General features: G+C 45.7%; 4 protein-coding genes across 7 annotated transcripts; 2 read left to right on the plus strand and 2 right to left on the minus strand.

Annotated features, from left to right (window-relative positions):
- Nucleotides 1,147-2,340, plus strand: LOC110430841. Its single transcript, XM_021448928.1, has 2 exons — nt 1,147-1,777; nt 1,958-2,340. Exon 2 carries the CDS (start codon nt 1,961-1,963, stop codon nt 2,279-2,281), a length of 321 nt encoding a protein of 106 aa, XP_021304603.1. The 5' UTR covers nt 1,147-1,777; nt 1,958-1,960; the 3' UTR covers nt 2,282-2,340.
- Nucleotides 5,322-9,467, minus strand: LOC8069386 (endonuclease V). 3 transcript variants are annotated; one of them, XM_021448927.1, is made up of 9 exons: nt 9,143-9,467; nt 8,404-8,561; nt 8,034-8,301; nt 7,633-7,695; nt 7,266-7,305; nt 6,253-6,317; nt 5,991-6,107; nt 5,780-5,904; nt 5,322-5,674 (listed from the first exon to the last, which is right to left on the minus strand). In XM_021448927.1, exons 2-9 carry the CDS (start codon nt 8,472-8,474, stop codon nt 5,665-5,667), a joined length of 759 nt encoding a protein of 252 aa, XP_021304602.1. In that variant the 5' UTR covers nt 8,475-8,561; nt 9,143-9,467; the 3' UTR covers nt 5,322-5,664. The 3 variants fall into 3 exon arrangements, with proteins under 3 accessions (XP_021304602.1, XP_002438803.1, XP_021304601.1); XM_002438758.2 differs by having other exon boundaries at nt 5,776-5,904; nt 8,404-8,556; nt 9,143-9,465; XM_021448926.1 differs by having other exon boundaries at nt 5,776-5,904; nt 9,143-9,465.
- LOC8069387 (photosynthetic NDH subunit of lumenal location 4, chloroplastic) lies at nt 10,146-11,717 on the minus strand. Its single transcript, XM_002438759.2, has 4 exons — nt 11,125-11,717; nt 10,932-11,024; nt 10,677-10,737; nt 10,146-10,582 (listed from the first exon to the last, which is right to left on the minus strand). Exons 1-4 carry the CDS (start codon nt 11,674-11,676, stop codon nt 10,434-10,436), a joined length of 855 nt encoding a protein of 284 aa, XP_002438804.2. The 5' UTR covers nt 11,677-11,717; the 3' UTR covers nt 10,146-10,433.
- On the plus strand, nt 18,814-23,656 carry LOC110430968 (receptor-like cytosolic serine/threonine-protein kinase RBK1). 2 transcript variants are annotated; one of them, XM_021449284.1, is made up of 9 exons: nt 18,814-19,353; nt 19,569-19,637; nt 20,391-21,092; nt 21,576-21,830; nt 22,252-22,406; nt 22,497-22,576; nt 22,667-22,802; nt 22,995-23,144; nt 23,212-23,656. In XM_021449284.1, the coding sequence occupies exons 1-9, from the start codon at nt 19,338-19,340 to the stop codon at nt 23,371-23,373; spliced, it is 1,725 nt and encodes a 574-aa protein (XP_021304959.1). In that variant the 5' UTR covers nt 18,814-19,337; the 3' UTR covers nt 23,374-23,656. The 2 variants fall into 2 exon arrangements, with proteins under 2 accessions (XP_021304959.1, XP_021304960.1); XM_021449285.1 differs by having other exon boundaries at nt 18,891-19,353; nt 20,409-21,092.

Consider the following 23,768-nt stretch of genomic DNA (forward strand, 5'->3'; position numbering starts at 1 on the left):
ATGACAGTCTAAAAAATAAGATTGTTTTAGTTCGTTTCTACTTCTAAGAAGAAAAGACATGAGATGGTTGAAACAACGGGGGGTCTAATATATAATCAATAAATTGTGTTTGGGAGGGTGCGGAGGTTGAATACGGACAAAGTGAGTGAACGAATGATTGAATCATCAATATAGTAAAATATTCTACTTTGAGCGCTTGAGACTATTGCAAGAGCAAGACGGTTCCTTGTGGAGTCAGTCAGCCCCGCAAAGAATAAAAACACAAACCGATCAGGGTGGAGAAAGAATCCTCGGCGAGGAATGGCGCCCAATTGGGTCTAGCTCTTGTAGCAATGGATTGAGCCTCGATCGCTTGCAACTGCGGTCGGGTAGGTTCGGTTGTCTCCTAGCTAGTTGTTGGACCTAACCCGGCCGGGCGATTAGTCCCGGCGAGCACAGGATTTATTATATAATTAATCGCCCACGGAGCGGATGAGGTAGGGCAGAGGTCGCCAAAACAAGGGGCCCGCCGGCATGTCCTGGCGGTGTCGCTAATCCCAGGTGCCCTGCCGATTAATCAATCAATTTTGGGCACCATGCCACCACCACCACCACCACCACCCGGGATTCGTTCGTGGCTCCCTCCGCTATCGGCGATGGATCCATCAGTGGGGATGGTAGTTTAGTTTGGTAGAGCAACCAACAACGTGATTGGTGTGGTTTCAGGCCACGGGCCACCCCCAATTGGCACTGGCACCGGGAAATCTGAAGCAAATCCAAGACGGCACATGCCGCGGCGACGCCTCCACATGGCCTCCCGCCCCCCGAATCGGTGCACGCGGCTGCGGCTGCGGCTGCGTGGCGTGGCTGCGCGTGCTGTTTCCGCTTCGGCTTGGAAGCTTCCAATCCAGCGCCAGCGCCAGCGCCAGCATTTCTCGCCAGCCTGACGCGCTTTTTCTGTGCCTACGGTTGCAAGACGACGGAGGAATCTGTGCGGGCAGAGATGACGGTGGTGCTGCCAGCTTGTCACTGCTCACGTCCGCCCGCGGCGGTGTCGTTGTCAACCGTTCTGTGGAGATTTTTATTCCCGGATCCCCGTTTTGACTCAGTCTTAACGTACGTACTAGTACTACACATGCGTGCATGCCGTTTGTCATCATGGTGCTGTGATTCGGTGTGTGTACAAGGCCGGGGACGTGACAGCGAAGGTGCCGGTGGGAAAGCGCGCGGGATTAGTCAGCGTCTCCGCGACATCCTCTGGCCTGGCCTTGTGCGATCCCGGCACAGCAGACATCCCGTTCAATTGCTCGTACTCTATAGTCATGTGATCATGTCACGTCACAGATCTGAGTATCTGATGATCATCAGTCGGGTGGGTCAGGTGCGGTGCGGCCGTGTCGGTTCCCACGGCGCTCGGCGGGGTCAGACCGGGACCGAGGCGTGCCGCGTCCCCACCGGAGCCGGCCGAGGAAGAATTCGAGCCCTAGGTCGCCGGCCGGCGACTTGACTCCCGAATCTCGATGCATGCGGGCCAGCACGTACGGCTCCGACGGGACTGACGACCGGGAGGGGAGTCGCGCACTCACACTCCTCACACACTGCGCGGCCTTCGCCGGCGTGGGCCCAGGCCTTCCCTTCCCATCAACAAACGGGCGCAGTACTGTTAGGCAGGCCCAGTGCGGTGTCCGGACTCCGCCCGGAGCGGCCGCGCGCCGCCGGCGCCAGATGCTCGCCGGCCAGACACGCCAACGCCCCGCCACAAGCAGCGCTCGTGCCGCCGGCCGTCTCCCTCACGCAGGTCGTTTCCTGCTTTCCTCTCGTTCGTTCGTTCGGTTCGGACTTCGGACCATGCATGTGTGCGGTGGGCGTGCGGGTATGCATGTGTGAGGGTGATGCATGCATGTTCTGGTTCTGCGCGGTTCGATGACTGATGTGTGTTACTCTGCTGCTCTGCTTTGTCGTGCACTCTGTGTTTCAGACGATGTCCCACGTCCACGCGGCGTTCACCGCCGCCGTCAACAACGGCGGCGACGCGGCACCCACGACGGGGTCGGAAGAGGACAGGGAGAGGACGACGATGGATGAAGAAGATCCGGTGAGCCGCGCGGCTGAGAAGGCGGCGGACGTCGCCGGGAAGGTGAGGGGCGTCGCGGAGGAGGTGAAGGAGGCCGGACGAGAAGTCAAGGACCGGGCCAGGGAGGTCGGCGAGGACGTCAAGGAGAGCTCGGCTATATATGGCGCTAGGCTAGGCCGTAGCTCAGCCGCTATAGTTGTATACGCGTATAGTACAATACCCCTGTAGCCGTCAAGGTGACAGACAACGCTTGGTAGTTTGGTGTTCGTCATCATGCGATAAACTCACAACCCAGCTTGTTTAATTAACAGCGCGCCACATGCCTTAGCTTGCTAAACATGCGGCGAACTTTCATTTATTTGCGAAAATATGCATCCAGTTCCGTTCATCTCTCGCAGCAGCAGAAGATGCCGGCGCCGCCCTTTGGGAGGCACTGCCCGCCCTCGGGGTACCCATTGCGCTGGCACCAGCCGTTGCAGTGCGGGCAGTCATTGCACGGGCCATAGCAATCGTACTTCGCCTCCGCTGAAGAACCACACAAAAATCGATAACGATAAACCCCCTGTTAGTACGTATCGTACTCCGATCCAGTGTAGCAGCATAACATGCGTATAGAAAAACTTTGAATACAGTTTGATGATTTTGATCGTTGGGCATACAGTACGTACCATTGGATGAGTACAGAGTGGAAACTATGAGTACAGCGACGACGATCCTGCAGAGGACAGCACCAGAGAACGAGGCAGCCATGGCCGTCAGTGCTACTGTGATTCTGCAACAACTTCTTTTCGTTTTTTGTCCTTTGGATCTACAACTTGATCAACCAGAAAATGGGCGATGGCACATTGCCGTTGGTGTCAGTTTATATAGGGAGTACGTCCGCCTGCTCATCTGCAACAGTACCCAATATTATTCCTAAATCTATATCCATATCTATATTAGGACCGTCTATATCATCTATCTATAAACAGTGCCCAACTTCAAACATAATCTATATCTATATGTATAAATCTCGCCCACTTGGTCGTATGAAAACATTGCCGAATTTCAAACATAAATCTATATCGATCACTCTATTTATATCTATATTTATATCTATATCAATATCTTTATCTATATCTATATTTAATATTAAAAAACATAAATTTTATTCTAATCTATCTTTCATCCCACTTTTTTACTTCCCAAACTGCCCTCCCGCCCATCGTATTCTATACATGACTTAGCGCTTTGGCAGGGCTTTTCCCTTCGGCTCTAGCTCCTCTAGAGAAGCTCTGCCAAATATTTTTCTAGAGAAGCCGTTTTTTTTTAAAAAGCACAGGAGCGGATCCGTTTTGGCGAAACCATAATTTGTGGCTTCCTAAAACAGCTCCGGCTTCCCTAGAGGAGCCCTTCGTGAGGAGCCCTGTCAAACAGCCTCTTAGACTCATGACTTTTGTTCATACGGGTTATAATAACTAATTGGTGTCTAGCGATGATATGAAATCCAATTTGAAAACGTATTGGGTTCCCCTCGGTGTTTGATATGTGACCCAAGTTGATGATTCATATACATACAAGTTAAACCAACTCGCGTTTAGTCTATGAAAAAAGACGCAATGTTGTCCAGTTTTTAAGCATATAAATCTCTGAAAACAGATGTTATGCCCGGTTTTGAGCATAAATCTTTGAAAGTAGACGCAACACGATGCCTTGTTTGGAGCGTAAATTCTCTGAAAACAGACAACGCTTCCCAGTTTAAAGCCGACATCTCTGAAAACCACATGTGACGATGCCTTGCTTAGAGCCTCAATGGAGCAGTGGGTGGAGATTTCGGAGGAGTCCACTTTTGATTCGATGCCGCCGGTTGCATGGTCATCTACCCAGGTACCATCCGGGTGGATTGTGGATCCACCTCCCTAATAAGTCCAGCCGGGTGGGTAAGGAGCTTGAAAGGGTGGGGGGGGGAGCCTTGCAAACATCTGCAATACCAGAGGGTTAGTGGTGATGAGATTGATTTCAAATAAGAAAATCCTTTGCGTGCCGCCTCTATGTTTCGAAACAAAGTACAAGTTCTGGATGTGCTGCTGCCATGCTGTGGTTATCTTGTATACCTGAGCAATGGTGATTATCCACCATGTTCTTTCACATTCATAGTTCATGTTTGATGGTGTGAACTCGTCATATTCCTTCAATTTTCACTTGTCATAAGGCAGCATACGTGCCTCATCACCAAATGTTTGGTGCCGCTTTGACATTGGTGTAATCTTATCATCGTCTAGGTTTCTTTTATGTCTGACATGATTCCATGCTGGTAAATTTATCTGCAGATTAAATGGATGAAGGTACAAGGGACAGATGACCTTTTGGCTAAGAGTATCTTGGAGTAAGGAGGAGGATTTCTTTTCATCAGCAGCACTTAGTGTTTCAGCTATGAGCTTAAATCATGTCTAAGTGAATTATCAGTATTGTCAATCTTTTATGTCCATGAGCGCTTAAACAAAGCTGTAGGTTTTTGTTCATACTGTGAATTGTGTACCTGGTTTTATCTGCCAATGCCAAGTTATCAGGGGGTGGAAATGGATCTAATATGCATCGAATCGAATTAGGATGTCCATCTTTTACGACATTTTATTCCGGATTTGAATTTGGATACCAAAGATGTAAATACAAAATGGATGGTCCCCGGCAATCGTAACGCGCCGTCTCTGAACCACAAAGCACATGGAGGTGAGACTTTTTTTTTTGACAAGGCATGGAGGTCTCACTGCATAAGAGTATACATGAGACTTGATGTATACTCTTATGCAGTGAGACTCAGAGAGTACCGTAAGTGTAAATTTCTGGAAATTTTCATAATCCTTTTGCGAGTATATATAGCAGCATACAGTCTAGGCATACTATAGGATGACAGGGTAGCGACGATGAGTGTGGCAATGAGAAAGGATCCTGCAGAAGGCATTGGCATCGTCAGTGCCACTGTGGCTCTGCAATTTGCTGAGTGCGTGATGGCACTTCGCCGTCGTCCGTCGATGTCACCTATATATATAGCGCCCGGTCAGTCCAATGTTACGTTTAAACTCCCAAGTTTCAGATGCCAACGGTGCCAGGTTCTATGATCGAGAATCCGGAAAAGCATAGAAACAGACGCCTGCTTTTGGTAGCTTTAGAACTGGATTTGCATTGCTTTTGAGCGCAAGATTATTTCTCCACCGTTCACGGCATTAGAAAGTTTTGGCCTTTTAGGGACAATCTCTGGTATGCCTGTGATGGTGTTCTTGGAGCTGAGTCCATCAAACTGCTTTGATTCTACTATTTGCTCGTTGATAATTGGCAGCAACAGACGCACAACTCCAGACTGATCAAAGGAAGCATCACAACATATTTTACAAACGACGGTAACCTCACAACAGGCAACAGATTGGCAACGACAATCGGTTTTAGAGATGTGCAGAAGCTGCTTCATGTGGAAGTGCCAAATACATGTTACACATTTGTTTCTGGAAATTCAACTACAGCGAGGAAGATCAAGATCCCAATATGTCCAGTCTTGTTACAGCTTACGTTGAAGAAAAGCTAGTCTTGTCGTCATTGCCGTGGTTTTTGGAGCTTCTGCAGGAAGGCCTTTGATCTTATATCCGCCTAAAGAATAAAAAGAAAGGCCTATCTTATTAGCGACTCAAGAAATAATCATGCACATTATATCAAGGCCTGCCTCTTCAAAAGGGCAATCCTATTCCTACCTGCCTTGTAGGCTCAGGAACACGGTATTTACAACAGGACTTCACTATCACCATGGCTGAATCAAGTGAAATGCGATGCCCAACTGATATGTAAATTGGCTTCAATGAACCAGGGCAGGAGCGCATCGCCTGGCACAAATGAACTATTCAGTTCCACCAGCTTAGGCACTTAGCTAGGCGGAAAAGACATTTAGGTCTGATGTGGAACTTCTTACCGTGCCCCATTTTGTCCCAGACTGTCCAGTCAACAAAATCAGCTCCTTGTTGCAGTTCTCTTTTGATTCAAGCAGTCTTCTGACTTCTGATTGGTTAAGGCCATCTACATGATGTAGCTATGTAGTTGAAACATTGGCATTAGTCTTCTCTGAAAGAACGGGAACACTGAGAAATTGAATTCGGTTACAATATTCTCAAAAGCTGGATATCTACAGATGTACTTGTGCATTGAAACTGCACTGCTGCAGTGAAGTAACCTACATTTTTTCCAACTCCAATAGTAGGGACGTCTGCAAGGACGCCGAGATGACAAGCTAAACCAAAACCTGCTGAATGCAGAAGTTAGAGTGACCCAACGACATATGTTAAAAAAACGAATGTCATGAAGAATATAAAGAACAGATTACGTTGATTTTACATTCCTGAAGCTTTGTGGGTTATTTATATGCATATCAGACAAGATGAACCATGTCACTAAGCAGTGGCGGGCGCAGGATTTGATTATTTGAGGGCTGGGTATTCAAAAAAAAAATGACAATCAAATGGCCATTTTTTTTTTGACAACCAAATGGAAGGGTTTAAAACTCACGAGAACGGAGGATTATAAGCCTTGGAGATAGTTTTTTTTTTGTTTTTCTCATATACACATATATATACATATTATATATATATATATATATATATATATATATATATATATATATATATATATATATATATATATATAATTTTTTGCCAAAAAATTTGGGCATTCAACTGAATGCCCATGAATACATTTGAGCTCGCCCCTGGTCACTAAGTCTTCTTGCTGAGGGTTCACACAGCTATGAGGCATTCTTTACTCAAAATAGCATAGAAACAGAAAATGCTCCATTTTCAATGGATACTAATACTGATAGCCAGGCAGAATTTTGAGAAAGATTGTCTATTTCACCACCAATGAGGATTTATATGTCAAGGCAGTTTGCTCTCAAAATAGGAAATGGGGTCAAAGAGGATGTGATTAGACAGCGTCCTATAACATGAATAATGTTTCTAAAATGAACCAAGGTTTCCTTTCAAAAAAGGGAACTAATCTTCTTATGGAATCCAATACATGATGCACACATCATATATTATTTTACAATCTATCTATAGAATCTAAGTTTACATGTACAAAATGCCAACATTGTCAACTAAAACATTAAAGTAGCTATACGCAACAAGCTAGCTACTTGAAACCATTACTGTGAAAATGAGACAGCCAGTACCAGCAAGCAGTTAATGTGTTTTACCTCGTGGATGGAGTAATCCATTTCCATCAACCATGAGCAGCTGCCAGGGCAGAATGGTAAACCTTAGAAAAGGCACGGGCAAATACAGTTAAAAAGATATATTAATTCAGAAGATGCTATAATATCATATCGCGATTATGCAAAACATCTCATAAAATGATTCATAGTCATGAAACGTAATTGCTTGAACAGTAGAATTCTTCAAATGTGTAGCTCCAGGCCTCCAGCAGTCATTACATGATAATAAAGAAAAGCATATGCCTAGTTTCCTATGACCCCTTATGCAACCTGAACATTTTAGAAAGTGATGGTATCACTTCCAATTGAAGTATACAGGATTTTTTTCGCAGAACCAAAATAATTTTACCTGAGGGTAGAAATGAGGTGCATTGATCTTCACCTTTTCCAAGAGTCCAAGAAGAACTGGAGCCTGTAATGATGGATAGCCTTGTTTACTTGTTCAAAATACATGTTGGTACATTTCAACAGTAACAAGAAAGTATACATCATACATTTTTATCAGTGAACACAAAAGAAAGAATTTTTGAGAGACATGCACCTATCTCAAGATCTATGATTTTGGATTGATCATACTAGAATCCCTTGGATCTAGACTTTAGAGGCAAGAAGAACGAACAGTTAGCAACAGGGTATGTCACACTTCTTGCAGCAATGATTACAACTTATTTATTGGTTGAAATGTGCAAAAAAAAAAAAAAAACAGAAAATTTTGGATGAAAATAATTGCACGCCCAAAATGCATGATACCTCTCTGAATGCAAGAAAACCAGGAATATATGGCACTTGCAGTCGAACGACATTGAACTCTTCATGGACAACTTCTAAAGTATCGGCATTGAGGACTACCACTGCAGCACATGCTGTGGCTGGGTCTTCCTTTAAGAAGCTAATGTCAGTCCCACCAATATACTTCAGTTTGCACCTTTCATGTTCATCTGAACCTGAGCCCACCGAAGGTAAACTCCAGGCAAATTCATCTTCAAGAATAAGTTTACTCTTGAGCATGTCTTGTGTTCTGTACGGCCAAACCACCAGCAAGATATATGAGTCCACTCCTGGCAGACTGAAAGATGAGTACAAACAGTGAAATAGGTGATGCAAGGGGACGAAGGCATACTTGATCCATTCTTGTTTCTGCAGCACCGAGTCATGGTCATATCCTTCTTGGTACCCTTGAGCATCATCCATTCCTATTGTACTCCTCACAAGACAGCTAATTCTTGCATGTTGGTTCTGAACCCTCCAGAGAAGATGTCAAACCCTGACAAATCTAGCCTTCAACAAAATGTAGAATTGGGCGATTCAGCAATAGGTCCCATAAGGTTGAGATTGATGTTCAAAATAATGAGTAGCTGATAAATTTTCACACCTAGGGCTACTATCAAAGTATATGTAAACCACCAGCACCTTGTCAAATACCACCCACACTAACCTAGCTCATAAATGCATAAGTTTAGATGATATCTCAATTCCATGCTTAAATCCACAGCATACTTGATGAAAACATGAAAGTGGTAAGAAAAACCTAACTAATGAAGGTTTGGTTTGCCGTCGCCTCTCATACTTCATCAAAAATAGGATTTTATCCCCTGAAATCTCTCTTTGGTTATAGTGAGAATGGGAGTGTTTTGCTCGCTGCCCCCCTGTTTTTCCCTGTATTCTTTGACACTTTTTATCAATAAATTTCCTAAAAAAAAAGGATTTTAATGTCTTGGTCCTGTTCATTCTGTAATTCTCCAAAAAAAAATAACAAAGACACATAATTAATCATGGGAATTGGCAAAAGGAAGGTGACTTGAGAAATTCTCGATTGGGGAATTTAACATTGAAATAAAGATTAGGATTTGGGAATTCACCTGCTGTTGCTGCCTCGCTGGAGACTGAAGTTGGGTCTGGCTTGCTGCCGACTTGTCCTGGCCGCGTGCCAGCTGCCGGCCGGAGGCCGCGGCGACCACCCTGCTGCTGTGTGCGCGTGCTGACCAGCAGCCAGTGGCCGGCCCCCCGGCTGCCCGCCTACAACTTGACGAACAGCAGTAGCGCGGCCGCGGGCGGGGGAACGACGGCCCGCTCCGATTAGTTGCTTCACCGCCGGATGCCCCTTCCGCCTTCCTTGTCCGATGCAACGGCGACTAGGGAGCCGGGAGGAGAGGAGCAGAGCAGCGACGTGCCGACGTGGTAGCCCGTAGCCGCCCAGGCAGGCAAGCCCAAGCGGCAAGCGCTATTGCCTTCGGCCCTTTGCTTCAGTGGGCTGTAAGTTGGGGCCTGCTGGGACACCAAGGGCCAGACCATATTGGGCCAGAAAACTTAAGGAGTAGGAGTACTCAGTTACTCACTCCGTTGCGTTCCTTAAAAAAAAAGTTGTGTGTTTGGTAACGAGGAACGTTCTAGATTAAACGCCACGTTATAGAAAGAATATTTTGAAACCAACTCTTATTTTTGTATAAAGTTCGGAGAAACACCGGAAAAACCTAGTTTTTTTTGGGATTCTAGTTCTAATTTCAAGAATCCAGTGAAATAGCCAAACAATTTCATAAAGTTGTTCCAATTCATAAGAGAAATGTTACTCGAAACGCTTATAGAATCTAGGGTCTTGAAGAGACGCAAGCTGGAGGTACTCATGAGGAGTCTCGATGGTGTATGCTGAGTTTCTAATGAGTATCGTATCAACTTTATTTGGTCGATGGATGAAATCTCTCAGCTTATAGTCTAATCTCACAATTTCATAGCTACATCATTAGATTATTACATGTACAATATTTTATGATCAATGTGCTATACGATTATGTAGCCACTGGCAATAGCTTTTAAATTAAGTATTAGTTTGAACAGATTTTCTGATTCATGACACGGCAGCATGGATTGACATAAAAAAATCAACACACTTTTATTCTGAGAGATAGAGATGTGCTAATAAACTTCACCAAGAATGTCTGATGTCTCGCTACCCATATACAAAAAATATATTTTTTATACAGACTCGTGTCTGTGGCAATCTAAATATCGCTCTCTTTAACACACAGGGACAGCAATCACACGAGAAGAAAAATAACCCCTCTCAAAGCCCGGGCAGCTACGATCGTGTCTACAAGCTACGCATGGATCACTGAATCTTGGCCTCGTGCATTCAGTTCAGAGTTTCCGTTGACCTCAGCCGGAGGCTCTGCCGACGTACTCGACGTCGAAGAGGAGCGTGGAGTTTGGCGGGATGACGCAGGAGGTGGGCTCCCACCCTCTGCACCCGGCCCCCTTCTCGCCGTAGGCCAGCGCCGGTGGCAGCTTCAGCGTCCGCTTACCCCCTGAAGAAACGTATTCACGAATGGAATTGAATTCAGCAATACATCCGATTCAGTGTAGAGTGTTGACTGAGTTCATTGTTGAGTGTTGACGTACCAGCAAGCATTGGCGGAATCCCTTCGCCGCCAACAATGCCCTGATCCCATCCTTTGATCACCTGAAGCAAGAAACGAAAGAAATACACTTCTAACATGACACTGTGATCATCTGCAGAGTTTTTTTTAGTTTTTGTTGCTGGGTTCAGGCTAATCCTGGCTGCAGGCGAAGATTCGATTCTGACGAACTAGCGTGAGTGCGTGACAAAGACAGACAGTATACGCAGGTTCGATCGTTTAGCTGGCGCGGCGGTACCTCTCCGACGCCGACGCGGAAGGTGAGCGGCCTCCCGCGCTTGTAGCTGCTGTCGAACACCGTGCCGTCCTCCAGCCTCCCCGTGTAATGCGCCTGCATGCAGGCACCGAACGACGCAGATGAGCAATTGAGCACGCACAGACATCGACCACATCAGAGAGACAGATAGAGATCATCTACGAACGGTGCTGACCCTGATGAGCTGCCCCTCCTGGGCGGCGGCGCCGGTGCCGACGACGCGGTCGCAGAAGGCGAGCCCGGACGGCGCCACCTCCAGCGGGCACTCTCCCCCACCATCCGCGGCCGCCGACGCCGCCGCGGGGAGCACGAAGCGGGAGAGGAGGGCGGTCGACAGCACGGCGGCCGCGGCCTCGCGCCGCCGGAGGACGAGGCCGGCGTCCGGGCAAGGCCGCGCGGGAGAGGAGGAGGAGCTGGTGGGGTGCCTCGCGGCGCCTGGCTTCGGGAGGCTGAGGAGGAGGAGGAGGCGGGACAGCGGCGACGCGGACGTGGACGACGCGGCCGGAGCCATGGCTACTGCCTGCTGGCGCGGAGGCGGGAGAGCAGGTTTGCCGTTGCCGTTGGTCCAGCGGATAAGGCGAGGCGGGTCGCCGCTTCTGAATCGTGGCGCCTGGTGGTGGTCTGGTCTGGCGCGTGAATTTGTGACGGCAACTTTTTGGGCCGTCGCAAATAGAGAAACGCCCAGGCCCAGGTGGGACAACCGAACAGCAGTGTAAGAAAAGCCCATTAACTCCAGGCAAATCCTGGTCCACCAAAAAAGAGTGGAAAAGATTTAAAAAAACAAAAAAAACTCTGACTAGTAGAAAGTTACGTTACGTGACGGAACCTTTGCCATAACACCGAGGCACGATGAAAACCGCCGGGTTCGGCGCACCGGACTCGGCGGCTGGCAGTGACCGGGCGCTATGGCGAGCGACGGCTCGCGTGGGCGGGCGGCCGACCGGGGCGTGCTGGGGAGTAAAAAGTGGGTAGGTTCCGGTCGGTCTCAGCTCTCACGCGGCCCGGCCGCAGTCTCCGCTCATCGCAGCCCGCATGTGCGCTGCTGCCGTTGGCCGTTGCATTTGCACGCCTGCCGGCCCTAGCGGACGTCGGCCACGTTTCCTCGGGTCCGCACGGGGGGCCAAAGCGGAGCCAAAAACGCCAATCGCTCCTGTGATCGCGGTGGGATATAGGGGACACGTCACTGCATCAGTTATTCGGTTGACAGCACTGGTAGAGGTAGTAGAGTCGTATGGGGGGACGGTTAGGCCCAGCACGCACGAGCACGAGATTAAAAATAAAAATCTTGTGCGAAGGCAAGACTCATCAAAGTCTCAGAAAATGACTTGCTGTCTTTTTTTTTTTCCCTTTCTTTCATCTGCTTATGGTTGGAGCAAATTGGCGCAGGCGACTGAAAAATTGCGAACTTGTTGAAGCAATGTAGCAACAGTAGCAGTATCGGTATGGCCATGGAGTCGTTCACCTGCTCGATCGGCTCAGCCTCTCGCGCGCTTTAGGTGGCCTGCAGCACTCCCGGCAGATTGCCATTGCTAAAAGGTCACTCCTCACTATGCTGCCACTGTGCCAGTCACCGTGCAACAGTGCCACGCATCCCATGGTATGGAAGTCAGACGCGACTAGAACCACTTCCATCTCCAACCGCGGGCCCCGTTCCATCAACACCATGCCCATGGAAGCGGTCAGCTACGCAATTAGTACGCCAAGTCAAAATCCGAGCGTTTAAGCACAATCAGTGGAGCGTGACTCGAGCCGAGCGAACCCACTGACCACTGCCAAAAAGTCTAGCGGCGCGGCGTGGTCGTGACCAACAACGGCTCCCCCACCCCCAGTGCTGTGCTCGTGCTCGGCGGCGTTTGACCGGCGCCCCGTCGTCCCTGTCCCTCCGACGCTAACACATTTCGCTGATAAATCATGAGAGAAGGTAATATTAATTAATTTATCTAAAAAAAATAATATTAAATAACTGATAGATTCGACTAATAATATCCGTCCCGCCATGGCATCTGCACGTACTCCTGCGTGTGCGGACGCGATAGGCAGTCGGCGAAGAGGTCGTCAGCTGCATGGCCCGCGAGGGTTTTATGGCGCCGTTTAATCTGACAGCGCGCGTCTGAACGATGACATATAGCTTGTGGATCGCCTCGTACGGTGCTGTGGGATACTGTCTGGAGCACGTTGGTACTAGTACTGTATAACTGCATACGTGTGCGTCGACCTGGCGGCGTCTTTATTAGCAATAATCGGGTGGCCTTGACACTTGCACGCACCTGAGTTTTGCTAAAATGGCACGCACGCCGGCACGCTCATTAGTTGTGCTTTCTCAAAAAAAAAAAAAAAAAGGAGATGACACGCAAAGGGAGGGATCCGCCCCGCGCCGCATGTTCTGGAGGCGGCCGCGCGCGCTGGCCTGAGCTGAGCTGAGGAGCGCGGCCGCCGCGGAACCTGGAGGAGAAGTCATCGTGTGCTCGGCTCTGCCGCCCTACCGGCAGGCAGGAGCAGGAGCAGGAGCCCCCGCCGGCAAAAGCACGGTCCTCGGCATTAACAAGTCGCGGCGATCGCCCAGCCAGATGACGCGAGTGGAGTGGGGGATGGAGTGAGCAGGCGTGCGTGCGTGAGTCGCACAAGGGAATCCGCAGGAGAGGGTTCGGTCCAACTGCTCCCAGCTTTGCCGATAAGGTTTTTTTGAGTACGAGGACTGATGGCAACGGCACCATGCGCACGCACTCTGCAGCTTGCATTTGCACGCACACCTGCACTTGCGTCCAGGCAATGGTGCAGTTAGCGCGTATGCTAGCTCCTTCCTACATAGATTAAGTGGACCGCTTCCTAATCCATCTTGCCCCATCGCACTGCACTGCATTAGTGCATGGGGGCAGTTCCCTGCGCACGTTGTCAGCTCCTTCCTACATAGATTATCATGGATGGAGTCGTGTCTCTTTTCTTCACAAACACGACTGCTGCTCGCTCCTATCATGTTCATTAATTGTTCAGTGTCATGTACAATCGCCCCCCCCCCCCCAAAAAAAAAACATGCCATTTACGACTATTTCTCTGTAGGCAGCGAAACAGCGGCGGTGTACGTATTTTTTGGCTGGAAATGGTTCCAACCACGTAATAAATTACGTGCGGTCGGCCGTCCGCGATGGCGCTCGGTCGCTCACCCAATCTTTTTTTTTTTTCAAAACGTCAGCGTCGGATTTTCGCACTAGCAACGGCATGCGTTTTGCGAGCTCGTGGCCAGCAATTTGAACTTGAGAACCAGGGCACCCAGGGTGATTATTGGGGGGGGGGGGGTGAAGTGAGTGAATGCATCCACGAGTTTGCGTTGGTGCTCTGCCACCGGAAGTCCGCAACTAGTGGTACTTGGGCCTCGTTTAGTTTCAAATTTTTTTTCCAAAATTTTTTAATTTTTCATCACATCAAATCTTTATACGTATGCATGAAGTATTAAATATAAACGAAAATAAAACTAATTGCATAGTTTGGTCGGAATTGACGAAACGAATCTTTTGAGCCTAGTTAGTCTATAATTGGATAATATTTGTTAAATACAAACGAAAATGTTACAGTGTCGATTTTCAAAAAAAAGCTACATTAACACTTTCGTTTGTATTTGATAAATATTGTTTAATTATAAACTAACTAAGTTTAAAAGATTTGTCTCGTAAATTACAGACGAACTATATAATTAGTTTTTATTTTTATCTACATTTAATGTTCTATGCATACGTCTGAGTCCACGTGATGAGTAATTTAAAAAATTTTGCAAAAATTTTTAGTGGTACTAGACGAGATGATTCTTCTGCACTGATCGTATCCTATATGTGGATACGGATTGGTGCTTCCCTGGCCGATCGAGGCGGTGATCAGAGGAGGCCCCGGCCCGTACCCCGTCCTCGTGTCTGTCTCTGTCTAACATGTTGCGGCTGTGGATGAGGACGATGAGTGAATGCCGGCCATTCCAGTCCGTTCCGTTCCATGTGCTTTGGATTGTGGGATTTCAACTTCGAGCCTTGTTTAGTTCTAAAAAAATTTACAAAATTTTTCAGATTCTTAGTCACATCAAATTTTTAGACGAATGCGTGGAGTATTAAATATATATATGAAAATAAAAACTAATTACACAGTTTGGTCGGAATTGATGAGACGAATCTTTTGAGCCTAGTTAGTTCATGATTGGATAATATTTGTCAAATACAAACGAAAGTGTTACTATTCCTATTTTGCAAAAATTTTTAAACTAAACAAGGCCGAGTTTCAGCAGCAGCCCATACATAACTGTTCCTGTTCACTTGGCCACTTGGCCCTAGGAGTGTGCGGGAGGAGAGAGCCGTTCCTGGTGGCACAGTCACTGTAATGTGGGCCCCGTAGGTTTTCTCAACGTTTTCTATGGCCACTGCTAGTAGTATCTTTTCTGATGTCGATACTAACGGCGTCCTAACAGTTGCGGTAAGGGGGTATTTACGCCTTGTTGTTCGTTTGATATGGCAGAGAAATATTGTTGGACTGATTTGTTGTTGGAGAAAAACACTGCTGAATGGCTAATAGATTTGACTGATAAGCTCAAGCGAATAGCCACGTCACACATGTGGCTACCACCGAGAGCTGGCTGGTGTTTGGTTAGCTGCCACCATAAGCCACGCCACAAAACTGTGGCTGCCATCGATACTGTAGCGGCTATTTAGATGCAGTTAAAGTTGTGGCTGCCGCACAATACTACGGGGCTGTTTGGTTGCTAGCCACAGTTTGCCACACTTTACCTTAGGCAAGTTTGAGCAAGTTGGCAAGTGTTTGGTTGACAACTAAGTTTAGGCATGATTCTTTTGGGCTCCACATGTCATAGAGTCAAAAAGTGTGGCAAGATTTCTTTAGACATGACAAAGTGTGGCAACCAATTTGGTAGCCACACTTTTTATGGTTTGCCACACTTGACTAAAGTTAGTTGTGGTAAACTATAGCTAGCAACCAAACATCACCTACAATACAAAAGCACGTCACAGGTGTGGCGGGCATATTCATCGCCACAGCACGCCGCAGGTTTGACGTCGTTCGGGCACTGTAGCTAGCAAGCCACACAAAAGGCTGGCGTGGCTGCACATCCCCTAAAATCGCCGGCTACTTGTTAGCTATAAACAATAAAAAAATAACCTCGGCAAGAATGGTAGGTCAGTGACTCAAAAAACATAAGAGAAATGTGCGAGCTAGATGCTTGCTTGATCGCTAGCGCTGTAAACTTTCTCGGTCTTTCTTCTTGTGATTCTCGGTCTTTCTTCTTGTGATTGGATAAACCGACCCTTCTAGCTAGCCGGTTGTCAGCCATTGGAAATGGCTTAGGGCATCCGCAATGGCTGACACAATGCTAGCTAGGAGGGCTAGTGAGCCAATCATATAGAGAGAGAATCAGAGAAATGAACAGCACTAGCGAGATTGAAAGTGCTAGGCTCGCACACCATCCGATGATTTTACTCTCTCTAACTGTTGCTCCCATGCTCTGTAGATTAGAGTATCTTAATTATTTTTCATTTTTTTATTTTTTCTGAGCTCAACATAGGCTGGCGATTTGGCTTACTTGTTGCGGACGCCCTTAAGAGGGGTGTTAGATTGCTCTACAAACTTGCTCCACATAAACAAAGAGTTTGTGGAGCATCTCTTTGCTCTTATAACTTTATTATTTTTCTCTGAAAAGAGTGCATAAATCAAAAAACTATTTGGTTAAAAAATATAGAGTGGAATAAAAAAAAGTGTAGAGTGGAGTAGTCACTCATAAATTTAAGTTAGAAAACAGAGTATACTATACTACTGTAATATACTTTAGGACTAAATTGTATTTTCATGTCAAGTGTGAGCCATCCACGTACTGCTACTTTGAGATTGAATTCTCTGTAATGGTACAGTTCTGGAGCTTTAATAAGTGCCGATGTGGCACTACTCCTTCCTTAAATGACCTACGGCCTTGTTTAGTTCACCCTAAAAACAAAAAAGTTTTCAAGATTCCCCGTCACATCGAATCTTGTGAAACATGCATGAAACATTAAATATAGACGAAAATAAAAACTAATTACACAGTTTAGCTGTAAATCACGAGACGAATCTTTTGATCCTAATTAGTTCATGATTGGATAATATTTGTCACAAACAAACGAAAGTGCTACAGTACCGAAAACTTTTCACTTTTCGAAACTAAACAAGGCCAACGTTTTGAAGCAAAGCGCATGATCCATAAAAAATGTAGACCAGACATACCATCTGTTACGTGACTGGTACCACAGCAAGGCCACCTGTTCATTTCAATGCATGTGACCCAACGCTAGTTCTTAGCCTTCTATTAGGAGGTGGTACCACTACCACCACCCTAATGCTCCATCCTCCAAGCCCTATATTGCAAAAGGATAATAAAATCCAAGACAAAAATCCTTACGTTCTATTGACATATTATGAACCTAAATCCCTTAACTGCCAAACATTATTCTCATATACTCTATCCGTCCCAAAATAGATATAATTTTTATTTCTCGAGAAGTCAAACACTTTTAACTTTGACTGAATATATCTAAAAATTATTAATATTTATAGTACATAATTAATATCATTGAATAGATCGTTGAATATACTTTTATAATAAACTTATTTGGAGAAATAAATATTAAACACATTTTCTACAAACCTAGTCAAAGTTGAGAAAAATTAACCCGCTTGTATCCCATAGCGATATCTATTTTGAGACGGGGGAGTGTACCATTAACGTTGATATGTAATCTATTCCATACTAGGCTTTGTTTAGTCCCACCCAAAACCTAAAAACTTTTCAAGCACATGTATAGAGCATTAAATATAGATAGAACAATAATTAATTGCACGATTTGTAGATGGATCTTGGATCAAGGAACGGATGTGTAAGATGTTGGTTGTGCAGGGTACCTGCTCATGTGTGGGCGATGTGGGTTGCGTGGTTGCTATTGCTTGGCTGCGAGTGACCGAGCGTGGCAGCAATTGTGGACGATAAGCGAGCAATACACTTCCTACATGTACATAGGTCTTAAGTGAATAGATCCTTCCAAAGTTACAAGGTTGCATAGTAGTACAACATCACGCGTTCAATTAGCCAAGACTATCCAAATACGACTGGTAAATATAATGACGTGAAGACATTAAAATTATACTGATAGTGACGTTGATATGATTTGAGTTTTTAGGTGGCAGACCGGTCTCGATTAGTTCCAAATTTTTTTACAAAATGGACATTGTAGCACTTTCGTTTGTATTTGACAAATATTGTCCAATCATAAGCTAAGTAGGCTCAAAAGATTTGTCTCGTAAATTACATACAAACTATGCAATTAGTTATTTTTTAATCTATATTTAGTGCTCTATGAATGTGTTGTAAAATTCGAGGCCACCAAAATTTGAAAACTTTTGCATTTTTTTTGAAACTAAACAAGGCCTATTTTTCCCCAAAAACCAAAGACAAAGGATGTACTTGGAACTTGGAAGGGAAGATAATAAATTACCCTCCAACTAGTATATACTGTATCCAACATGGATATATCCCCATTCCCCACGAAGGCAGACATCAACATCCAATTCTCTCGTCAACTTTCCCAGTCCAACTCCAACCAAAGCTCTCCAAGATTTTACCGAGAGGATTAGGCACAAGACACAACACAAAGCACCTATCAAATTCCATGCCTTTTCCACCACCAACTCTCACATCTCCACTCTCTTCTTTCTTCTCCACAAGAACCAATTCCAACACTACAAAAAAAAAAGAGATTTGCAAATATTTTTCTCTCTCCGTCTCCTCCTCCTGCCTTGTATTCGTAGGTCCCTGCAGGACCAAAAGAGAGAGGTCATGTCACTACAAAAAAAGGCGAGGGACTACCATCAGACCTCTGAAGTGCTCCATTGCCCGGTCCCTCTCCTCCCACTCTCTCTTCTCTCTCTAGAGTAGACTAGACCTGCCGCCCTGCCTATATGTTCTCTTCTTTTGAGAGAAGGGAGGAATAGCCGCAAGCCTGCAGCGCAAAGGAAAGCACAGCAGTACAGCACAGCACAGCACAGCGGCGGTTTTCAAAAGAACCCGCCACTCTCCGCCGGTCCGCCCTGCGCCATCCCCATCCACACCACCACTCGTCCAGCAATCCCTCTCTCCCACGTCTCGTACAGTAGTATTAATTTCCTTGCGCCTCCTGCATCCTCCATTTTTCTTGGGTGCCGTGCGAGCTCCAAGTACCCCTGTCTCCCTCCCGTCTGCTTGCCTGTTCCATTTCCGGCTGCTCAGTTGGTAGTGTCGTCGTTTCAATGCGAGACGCCCGTCCTCGACGAGCTTGATTGCCCTTGAAAGCGAAGTTGGTGTCCGTCGTTGCCGCTTGCCGGTGAGGAAGAGGATATATGGCTCTCACGGAAGGTATTCTTCGTTTCTCCCCCTTCTCCCTTCTTCCTTCTCCCTCTCCCTGAGAGATTCCTACCGCGACGATACAAAGCTTGCTCCTTTTATTTTCATTGGAATCATCTCTGTACATTCTTCCGTCTATTTTGGTTGGGCGGGAGAGAGGGGGAACCGCCTGACCTCGTCGCCGGCGATGGTGAAACTGAAGGAGTTTTTCCTGCTTGGTCCCGCAGAGGCAGCAGGGGAGGACGAGCGGCTGCTCAAGGATCTTCTCGCTTCTCCTTCGTCTTCAGATAAGGAAGGTGAGCGCCGCTTCTTTGATAACCTTCCTTCCCCAATTTCTGTCTGTGGTTCACACACAGCCTCTGCTGTATCTTTTCTTTCTCCATTCTGATGCTTCTTTTATGGAAACTAGTATTTCTGATGGGTTTCTTTTCTTTGTAATCCTGGAGTGTTTCCAGATTCCAAACTTTTGAAGTTTGGTGACGCAACTTTGAACTTTGAACAGTCGTTTTTTTAGAGATGAGAGAGAGAGAGAGGGATGGCTGATGTCAGGGTTAGGATTCCTTGTCGATTTTGAAACAGTAAACTAGTATGTCTCAGGGGGTGCAGTTTTTTGCTTCCATTTTATACGGTGGACTGTTAAATGGTCAAATTCCGCCGAATTTCCAACCCTACCAAAGCCTCTGAAACGGACATTTTTGCTGTTTTATTTAAGCGCCGCTTTCGTCTTCAGCACCTGTGGCTGTGGTAGATAGGAACAAAACATCAGTTTTGGAAGTGGGCAAGGGCGGTGGTGCAGATGTCAATTTTTTTTGTGGCATTTCATATATTGTATTTCTTGAAAACAGAAACTTCTTCAATAGAATGCGTCATGTGATATCTTCTGGCAGCACGTGCCTTTCAAGGCAAACCAGACAATCGGTGTATCATTGTGTTTTTGTTTCTTGCTGTGACTTGCTTTGCACTTTGTCCGGTTCTTGATTGTAGTTAGGTAGCTGATTTTTCACGAGCAGAATTCTGTTGTTGGTAATCAAATAACATACTTGCCACAGCCCATGCTATGTCTGCAGGAGAGGATGAAGGGAATACAGAGACAGAGTCCGATGAATCTACTAAAGAGGATTGTGACGAGGATTGTGACTACGGCCGGTCCATAATCGAAGCCACTGTATCGAGTGAAGATCTCAATGATAAGGGTGACAGCAACAGCCAATGTGCTGAATCTGATGGTGCTTGCAATCAATTGCCTGAAACGGGCTCCGAGAGCAGCAATGTTGAGTGCGCTGATGAAGTGCCTCAAATCAGATCCAAGAGCAGTAATGATGAAGATAATGGGTGCGCTGATGAAATGCCAGGAACCCTCTCCAAGAGCTGTAGCAATGATAGCAGTGAGTGTGCTGATCGGAGCTCTCCGCGAGCTGTGCTAGATATCTCAGTATCTGGTAGCATGGACTCGGATGACAGTGTTTCAGTCGAGCAGTCAGCAGAGTCAAACCATAATGTGCAGTGGAGGAACCTGATCAGCAGTCTAATACTTAGGAGAAAGAAGTCCATGGGCAGAGCAGTGACGTTCCCTCAGAGATCCAAGAGCAGAGGGATTAGAGGGTACCTGGAGAGAATGAGGAGTGGTAAGAACCAAATGGACTGCAGTGCCATTGCTCCTGAGATCCTCCCTGAGATTGGGAAATGGAGGCCATCATGGCGTAGCTTTGACTACAACGAGCTTTGTGCTGCTACTGACAGTTTTAGTTCAGGTAACATGCTGTCATGCACACTAACTACTTTGGGATGTGGGTGACTTAATGATTAGGCGTCGTTACTATCATTGCAACATTTGTGTGGTGGAAAATAGCTTTAGGCTTTAGCATTAAGCCATGGATTTACAACTGTACTGCTATGATTTCACTGGGAAACAAAATTACGTGAGGTCTGAGGTCCTAATCATGAACGGTTCTTTAGGTTAATGATGATGACTTGTTACTGTCCTTTAGCAGCAAAAAGTTAACATCACGCACATGTTAATCTAAACTAGTCTTTTCGCATGAACATTTCTAGATTACAATACCTCTGATACCGTGGCAACACAATATAGAAATGTGATTCCTTCAGCTCTGATTTTTTTAGTCGATCATATCCTTTTCTTTTCTTTTATGTAATGCTAATACTGTTTCAACCAAATTTTATTATCTAGCTGCCCTGAGTATCCACTGAATTTGTTTTGTGGTTGACTTTTCTAGAGAAAATGATTGGGAAGGGAGGGCATGCCGAGGTATACAAAGGGCAGCTTGCTGATGGACAATTTGTGGCAGTGAAGAGATTAACAAAAGGCGGTAACAAAGAGGACAGAGTTAGTGATTTTTTATCTGAGCTTGGAATAATAGCCCATGTTAACCACCCAAATGCAGCACAGCTCTTGGGGTTCAGTGTGGAAGGTGGTTTGCACTTGGTTCTTCAGTTCTCACCTCATGGAAGCCTTGCTTCTGTTCTACATGGTATATTCCTCTCTTAACATTAACACTTTTGTTAGCTAACTAATGAATGAAATAGTTGAGTGATTTTCTGTGATACGGGGACATACTTTATGCAAACATTTCTGAAAGGGACAGTCACTTTTTAATTAAGAATTGGATGGGAGCAGATCTTTACCTTTAATGCCAGTACATCATAATCCTTCAAAGTAGTTTTTGAAATGCCAATCTTCAAAGTGCAATTAGTTGGGAGAAAAAAGGTTCATGTGTCGATTTCTGCATACTATTTTATAAATTTACACTCAGTGACCTAAGTCTCGTACAGCACATGCATGGTCTGATTAAGCAACCATTGCCTTTTTAATATAAAATGTTCATTAGCTGTTATATTAAAGTGTACTGTGATGCCCTTAGTCTAGTGATAAAATGGAGTTCAGCTAATCAGGTACAAAGGAGCCCCTGAAGTGGAAAGTCAGGTTCAACATTGCACTTGGAATTGCTGAAGGGCTGCTTTATTTACATGAAGGCTGCCATCGACGCATAATTCACAGAGACATCAAGGCATCTAATATCCTTTTAACTGAAGACTACCAACCTCAGGTATGTTCTACTGTTAGGTTACACTAATCGTGCCCATTATGTGATTACTATGGATGTCAAGACTTGCAGTTTTGCTCCCTTCTAATACAGATATCAGATTTTGGGCTTGCAAAGTGGCTCCCTGACAAATTGACCCATCATGTTGTGTATCCCATTGAAGGCACATTTGGGTGAGACTGGCTGTCTCTTGATCATGCTTTCATAGTCAAATATAGCGTTTTAGTTGTTGTTTTAACTTGAACCTTACACCCAATTTTTAGATATATGGCCCCAGAATACTTCATGCATGGGATCATAAATGAGAAGACCGATGTGTTTGCATATGGAGTTCTACTTCTTGAACTAGTTACCGGGCGGAAAGCGGTGGACTCATCCAGACAGAGCCTAGTGATATGGGTACAATTAGCAAACTACTACTGTACACTTTATATAAACTCAAGTCATTTCATTAGATTTGATTGTGTGATGTTGTTAAGTGTAATTTGATCATTCAGTAGTAAGAGAGAATGAAAAGAAAATAAAAGATGATCAGCATAATTACATGCTTCTGAAACCCTGGAATTCACACATTGTTGATCATCTGTGAAGGCAAAACCGCTGCTTGATGCGAACAACATCAAAGAGCTGGTGGATCCTTCCCTCGGCAACGAGTATGACCCTGAAGAGATGGTGTACACCCTAGCAGTGGCATCCTTGTGCATTCACCACAGCTCAACCTCGAGACCTAGTATGAAATCGGTAAGTGGATCTTTTCTGATAATCAAAGTGCAAATGAGGAAATTGACCCTTGATTTGTTGGTTGCAGGTAGTCTGTTTCTTGAAGGGAGACCGGGAGTCACTTGAGCTGGTGAGAAGGCCCAAAATTGTGAAGCCCCTGATGTTTGACTCGTGCGATTCAGAAGATTACACACGCTCGAGTTACCTCAACGATCTCAACCGGCACAAGCAGCTTGCATTAGAGCAGTGAACTTTGAATTGAGTTTGGACAGATTCACTGTAATTTTGTACATCAGTCACGCTCTAGCCACACTTTGATCCTCCCGCTTTCCACATAGGTTTTAAAAATTGTATGGATTGATGTGAGGGATCAGTTATCATTCAATCCCTGGTTACTGATCTTGCTGTAATTTTCCCCAGAGTTTAGCACATGTTAAGGCCCTGTGATCTACTATATCACTTCGATTGTAATGCCAGGTGATGCAGCCATCAGTGACATTCCTGAGATGGTGATTGTTAGTATGGTTATGTTCTGATCATTTCCATGGTTTCTTATATGTAATGTTTCCCAGTATTAACCCTCACGAGCCATGAGAGAACTGCATGTTCCTAGTTTCTGTGGTTACATCATGGATCTCCTAAAGG

This window comes from Sorghum bicolor, chromosome 10 (assembly GCF_000003195.3).
Source record: "Sorghum bicolor cultivar BTx623 chromosome 10, Sorghum_bicolor_NCBIv3, whole genome shotgun sequence".
Taxonomy (NCBI): Eukaryota; Viridiplantae; Streptophyta; class Magnoliopsida; order Poales; family Poaceae; genus Sorghum; species Sorghum bicolor.